A 6,518-nucleotide genomic window follows, 5' to 3' on the forward strand; every position below is an offset into this window, starting at 1 on the left:
TACCTACAAATCTATCAATGCCTCCTCTTGATGTTCTTTCAGATCCCGGCACATCTACAAGAGAACCCTGATAATTTTTCATTATTCCGAAAGGAAGGGATGATGTGAAGTCCAAGTGTATGGCTACAATACTGTATATTAATATTAGTATAGTGGGATTTTGATAATTGTCGAATTGGTTTCAATCTAGACCACTTGCTCTTGTATATAAACTGTTTTTGGGTTAATTGATATGCACATTTTCAATATTCCCTTTCATACACTCACACTTCCTACATAATATTTAATATAATTCTATTTTTAGAAACTTCAAACCAAAAGTTTTACTTGATGTATTACAATGTAATTAGGTCTAAAAATCTCTACAATCCCATCTTCTATCTTCTGGTTCTTCTAATTATATCCTCACAGTAGCAATTGAATGATTGTTTTACTCCAGGAAGCCTGTAGTGCTAAGATTATTAGTATATCAGAGCTGTAAGACATTAATATACAGAAATTGCTGAGATGAAAGTAGGACAAGAAATTAGTCACACGGTTGTTGAAATAAATATAATATAACACGATTTAAATCAGATGAGAATTGCCATGATCCAATTTTTGAACTATAGATTGGTTCATACGAATAACTCAAGATACGATTCCGTTGTGGTATACCCCATCTCTGGATACAGAACAGAAGCTTCCAAATCATCTGGTCCAAAGTCGAAATATAAATCTCCTCTATGAAATATCTCGTACATGTGTGCTGGTGCTGCTCTGGTCAACCAAGGGTGCTTCTCATCTGCCGTTCATTCACTCACAAGCGTGTTGAGCATGACTAGCGTGCTACTCTTGAACGTTACCTTGTATGTACTTGGCAAATAGCTCCTTCTCACTCAAGTAGCTCTTCTTCAGTGCTTTGCCTATTTTGCTTTCCCATATGGCTACCTGCTCATTCATTGTCAATACGTTCTTGGGCGGCCGGAAGTAGACAGTCCTGTTCAATGTTCGGGGATCATCGATACTCTTCGCAGTGTAAGTTCCTATATCCTTTTCAGCCATCCAAACGACTAAAGAAATCCAGTCAGAATTGAGCTCAAGACACAAAACTCCACACTTACTCTTCACGTTTCCATCGCCATGGATTACAACGCTATCCCTTGGAGGAAAAAACTTGGACAGAGGTTCTAGTTGAGCAAAACTGGCCAGAAAAAATCCCATGAAACAATTAGCTGAAATATAAGTGTAAGGTATTCCAAGAGCCTCCACAGTTCTTCTGATTGCTACTTTGTCGGTGAATAACTTATCTCCGGGTGGTATGTGTGGGTTCCTATCCACGTCCGTTCCAAACTCTGAAGGATAAAACTTCTGCAATAACGAAGGAAACAAGGAACTGGGGAGGCCGATATGTGATTCATCTACCTTGATGTTGCCAGCCTCTTTAATTGCATTGATAAGTTTGTATTGTTCCAGATGGAAATGAGAGACTGTGCAGATGACAACATCCACTTGTTTAAGTAGTTTCACAAGCTCATCGTGGTCATCTAAAGACACCTGCAAACACAAACATTCATGAGGCAAAACATGTTTCAGATCTGTTGCAAGACTTACCCAAAATATCTTTGCCCCGGCTCTTCGAAAACTCAGGACAAGCTGCACCTTCTCGACATCCCTTGCAGCTTCCGGCCTAACTTGCACAAACGTTGGATGCCCCTGTTCTAAGCAGGCATTCACAATATGTCTGCCAATATAGCCAGTCGCACTAGAACCCTGTTTTCCCCCATAGAACAGCATAGAGGAAAGAAACTAGAAGAACGCACTATCTATTAGGTGCAACAGAACTGGATCTTTGCAAGTGGGCTACGGTCTGCAAATCAGTTCACATGTCTGCGTTGACCAAGTGAACAAAAGATACTTTTAAACAAACTAAACAAGTTTTTTAATGCAAAGCCCTGGTCAGTAGCCCTAATTTCATAATGGTGCGTTTCGTCCTTGTCCATGGCGGTGGGGGAGGCGCTTGGTACTGGTTCAAGCTGGTCGATATGCTGCTCAGCTCCGGGCACGAAGTAGAGGCGCTCAATCTCGCGGCTTCGGGAATCGACACCAGGACTCCTGCGGATGTTTTCTCCTTAGACGACTACAATCAGCCGCTGCTGGAGTACCTGGCCGCGCTGCCGGAGAATGACAAGGTTTAGTCTTGTGTGTGTGTGTGTGTGTGTTTGCATTGCTGCTTCAAAGATGATCTTGTTGCTCTGGAATATCAGGTGATTCTTGTGAGTCATAGCCTCGGAGGCAGGAGCGCGGCCTATGCGACTGAGCTTCATCCAGACAAGATCGCGCTGGCTGTGTATCTGGCAGCTCCATTCTGCTCCAACCATCTAGGCCCTGAGGTTAAATTACTGTTCAAAAGGCTCTAATCTTACTGACAAGCTTTGCATTTTGCAGTTTTGGTATGAACGCATCAAAGACACTTCTGTGTATGATCTCTTTTACGAGCGTGGGAAGAACAATCTGCCTACAGCCGTCATGAGAAAAAAGAGCCTAGAGCCCGATTACGCCCATCAACTGTGTTCGTCCGAGGTACATATTTTTTACACTAGCCCGAGCTAGCGTTCTTCTGGTTCCAGGATCGGACGCTGAGCAGGATGCTTGACAGGGCAATTCCCACCGCGGCCCTGTTTGGAAGCTTCACAAACACGGAGGAGAAGTATGGGAGTGTCCCGCTGGTGTACATCAAAACATTGCAGGATTTGGCGTGCCCTCCAGAAATACAGGACAAGTGGATCGCGACTCATCCATTTGGGAACCTGAAAGAGGTTCTGACCATCGATTCGGATCATTGTGCAGCTTTGTCGGCTCCTTCCCGGCTGCACGACCTCCTCATTCAAGTCGTAGGAGCTCATGCGTCGTAAGGTTTTGGAGCTCTAAACATGTTATAAGAATTTTAATGTATATGCCACTAGGCATTTTTATATAGGTTTCTTCTTCTTTTTTCAAATTGCCTTTAATTAAAATATTTTGAGCTACAGGATATGACTTCTTACAGGAAACAGGCTTGAAAAGGCAAACCTTGATCCCAAGGACTGGACAATGGAGAGGTAGGTATATCCTTGTAATCAAGTCCTAAGATAAACAGCACGCTAGAGGTGGATTTAGAGTTTGATTCCAAACAGTGGCATAGAGTTTTCTTGGTCGCAACCAAAGAAACAAAAATGGAATAAAATAAAATCACGCATCCATGTGCCAGCCACTTTGTCGTTTTACATATCAAAGAATTCTAGTTAAGGAGATACTTTTATAACAGGCGTCTTCCCCTTTAAATTGGGGTACTTCTTTATAAAAGGACTTCTTCCATTTCTTGTAAAACCTATCGACTGCAAAGAAGATCCAGACAATCGCGGGATGGGTGCAAGAGCTCGTTGCCACTGGCCCGTGAAGTCCTCAGCAGCTGCTGGGCAAGAGGTGTAACAGCTGCTCCAAGCGGGTGATGTCCTTCTGCATCACCTGCGAGGCTGTGGTCTGCAAGCGCTGCCACGGCGTGTGCCGCAGCAAGCACCATGTCCTGCGGATCGTCTTGATGTAGCTGGAGATGTCCGTCAAGGTCAAAGACATCGATCGCCTGGTGGACGTGAGCGACGTGCACATGTACTTCTTCAACGAGGCCTTCTCTGTCTTCCTGAAGTCCCGGGGGAGGCCCAAGCACTGCATCTTGTGTGGCCACGAGCTCAAGATGGGCAGCGTGATTCACCGCACTGCCCCGCAGCTCATCGACTTCGAAAGCGGCAAGTACAAGTTCTGTGGCATCGGCTGCAAGATGCAATTCATTGAGCAGCACCCACAGGATGGCTACACACTCTCTGTGAATGCCCATGAAAATGGCGATGTCCCACTGCCAGAATATCGAAGTGATGAAGACGAGGGCGATGAGAGCCAGCAAGACGAGAATGATCAAAGCGAAGAGAATGACGAGGAGGAGGATGAGTCGATGGAACTAGGGCAATTGAGTGCAAGCACCTCGTCCGGATCAAAGGTGGAGAAAGGGGTGAAGCTTGGGCCTTTGGCGAAAGGGATGTTGTCCAAGTTTAGGGATGGGAGGAACATGGAGGGGATTGAGTTGAGCTTGTCGCTGCTTGGAGCTGGGAAGAGAAAAGTTGACAAGGGTCCTCTACCTCATGGGAAGCTTGCCAAGCTCAGGGATAGCCAGGACGAGCCCGGGTAGGTTTTGAGCTCATGAGCTCATGAGCTGAGCTCATGGCTTCTCAAACACAAGAAAAACATTGGTTCGTCCCGAACTAACATCTTTCCATTTTTCAAATTTTGATTTAATCTATATTTCCAAATAAATTCGACCAATAAAATACAAATATAAATATAGATCTGAACACTAAAAGCAATCTAAAAACACTTCTCAAGCTCCGCAACTGTAAGGCTTGCCTGGTGGATGTGATGGTCAATCTTAGGATCTTGGTTTAGTTCCTGCATAAAAATGTAATAGATGTGCTTGCAGGCTAAATATACCTTTCCCTTGTTCTCCCACTGTGTAAAATCTGGACAGGTACAAAATGGATTTTCACAGATTTTAACAGTGTAGCTCGTACCCTTTGATGACTCAGTCACAATAATAAACTCCTTAGCCATAGCGATGTAGTTTGTCTTTGTGATTGTGCACTTTAGCTCTTTTGCCAGTTTGATCTTCTCTTGTGCACCTTTTGAAATGGAAGACCTGTATTGTACAGCCTTCCCATTCCTAGCTGGTCGTGTATGCCGGTCTAGTGTTGATATTGGTGGCATAGCAGTACTAACAGCAACATTTGAGGAAGTCTTTAGCTTGAAACTTGCTCTCTCCAGACTTTCAATCTCTTCTTTCAAAAGATTGCAGCTTCGCTCAACTGGCCACTCCTCTGGCACAGAATCTGGCTTCAAAATAATTGAGTTATGGATCTGGCTTGTATGAGTAACATTAGTCCCACAACAGTAAATCCAGCTTGATTGGCGGCCCTTCACTCCTAGATCTCGACAGCCCCAAAAACATGGCACTGCTAAAGAATTTGAACCTGAGCACACAAAAGCGAGACACTGATCTCGACTCCCAATCATTCTAGAGCAACGTGCATTGCTCTTGGCACTGACTCTTCGAATTTCCCAGTTGATACGAGAAACTGGCTCACGAGAAATAACCTTTTCAACCTCTGGCACTGGACTTACTTGTATAACAACTGACCTCCTCCACTCCATGTTCCTTAGTTCTTTTCCGGTGTCGTGGAACAGAATGGTAGTCAAACTCTGGACAGTGAGAGCTAGAAGGAGTGATGTTTGACCCATCAAATGTCTGTTGACGCTTCATACGGGCTATTCTCATGTCCCCAAGTGGCTCATAACTTGATTTCATAGGAGTTCCAAAAACAACTTCCTCCACCATCTTAGACATTGACCCTGCTACCGGTGTTGTCCTTCTACCAACCCGCTTTTGAAGCTTGTCTAAGTTCGGACCTGTACCAGCAAACCTTGCTTCCTGTGCAGCCAAAGCTTTTGATGACTGCTCAAAAGATCTAGTGAGGTCGGAGAGTGTAGCTTCATAGAGGGACACTTTTCCTTTCCCTACTTCAGAAGTTCTCCAACTCCAATGTTTGCTCTCAGAGAGATTAATTGTTGGTGTAAGTGTAATATCATCAAGTGGTTGATCCTACAAAAAATGCAACATTTGAATGTGACAAAAAAGAAAATGAGAGAAAGCTTACATGGAGAGTATAATGACCCCACTAAAACATTCGAACTTCCCACCATGCAAACTAGCATTCCATTTGTGGAAGGTTTTCAATTGGCACTTTGTCTCTTTCACACCACCATATGCGTATTTCATTTGCTTTTGCCTCGTGCTCCTCTTTAGTTGGTGCATCCATCCATTTCCGACAAAGCTGCTTGAACTCGTGATGGAAGGTAGACTTGATGCATCGGCAATGTTCATCGACGCTCTTTGCCCAATGAAACTCACAACTCTTCTCTCTACTTTGTAATGGCTGACTTTTATCACCTCCGAATACTTGTCATACAGCCAACCAGTTAGCACCAACTGCATCTGCCATGAAACCACGGAAGTTAGGTTTCTTCCTGATTCGCTGTTCAACAACCTCGGATATACATGTCCAAAAGATGGTTTGTGCTTGAAAATCTTGAACCTTGAATTCGGCTATAGCTATAGTCAAATTGCACTGCAACCTATAAAAGGAATGGTTATAATGTAAATCGGTATAAATCCTTAAAAAATGAAAAGCCACTTACTTGTGATCATAAACATGAGCTCCCATTGTTGACTAGCCTGAAACTCGTTCCATATGGTCAAAATGGATTCAGGAATTAGCCAAATCCCCATCTCCATCCATATCCATTCATTGTACAAGGTCCACACCAGAAGCAGGACCAAGGGTAAACATCTTAAAGATGAAAGGGCGTTGATTGTTCGAAGTCACTTGGCCAACGAATAAGCTCCCATGAATAAACTCATAGGGACATTTTCTCTTTAGCTCCAAAATTCCATC

The 6,518-nt window shown here is 43.8% G+C and overlaps 2 protein-coding genes across 2 annotated transcripts; one reads left to right on the plus strand and one right to left on the minus strand.

Annotated features, from left to right (window-relative positions):
• Positions 1-569: 569 nt before the first annotated feature.
• LOC9658409 (bifunctional pinoresinol-lariciresinol reductase 1) lies at positions 570-1,815 on the minus strand. Its single transcript, XM_002974421.2, has 5 exons — positions 1,594-1,815; positions 1,405-1,536; positions 1,104-1,350; positions 846-1,052; positions 570-784 (listed from the first exon to the last, which is right to left on the minus strand). The coding sequence occupies exons 1-5, from the start codon at positions 1,774-1,776 to the stop codon at positions 618-620; spliced, it is 936 nt and encodes a 311-aa protein (XP_002974467.1). The 5' UTR covers positions 1,777-1,815; the 3' UTR covers positions 570-617.
• A 132-nt stretch (positions 1,816-1,947) lies between these two features.
• LOC9658410 (methylesterase 18) lies at positions 1,948-2,974 on the plus strand. Its single transcript, XM_002974262.2, has 4 exons — positions 1,948-2,171; positions 2,247-2,372; positions 2,428-2,562; positions 2,610-2,974. The coding sequence occupies exons 1-4, from the start codon at positions 1,959-1,961 to the stop codon at positions 2,892-2,894; spliced, it is 759 nt and encodes a 252-aa protein (XP_002974308.1). The 5' UTR covers positions 1,948-1,958; the 3' UTR covers positions 2,895-2,974.
• The last annotated feature ends 3,544 nt before the right edge of the window (positions 2,975-6,518 follow it).

This window comes from Selaginella moellendorffii, unplaced genomic scaffold (genome assembly GCF_000143415.4).
Source record: "Selaginella moellendorffii unplaced genomic scaffold, v1.0 SELMOscaffold_24, whole genome shotgun sequence".
NCBI classification, from domain to species: domain Eukaryota; kingdom Viridiplantae; phylum Streptophyta; class Lycopodiopsida; order Selaginellales; family Selaginellaceae; genus Selaginella; species Selaginella moellendorffii.

Bases quoted from the DNA above. Each gene is read 5' to 3' on its own strand.
- LOC9658410 (XM_002974262.2), top strand. From the start codon at position 1,959: ATGGTGCGTTTCGTCCTTGTCCATGGCGGTGGGGGAGGCGCTTGGTAC. The intron at 2,172-2,246 runs GTTTAGTCTTGT...CTGGAATATCAG, and splicing joins CGCTGCCGGAGAATGACAAG to GTGATTCTTGTGAGTCATAG. The intron at 2,373-2,427 runs GTTAAATTACTG...TGCATTTTGCAG, and splicing joins CCAACCATCTAGGCCCTGAG to TTTTGGTATGAACGCATCAA.
- LOC9658409 (XM_002974421.2), bottom strand. From the start codon at position 1,776: ATGCTGTTCTATGGGGGAAAACAGGGTTCTAGTGCGACTGGCTATATT. The intron at 1,351-1,404 runs GTAGATGAATCA...TCGTTATTGCAG, and splicing joins AAGAGGCTGGCAACATCAAG to AAGTTTTATCCTTCAGAGTT. The intron at 785-845 runs GTAACGTTCAAG...AATGAACGGCAG, and splicing joins ATTTGCCAAGTACATACAAG to ATGAGAAGCACCCTTGGTTG.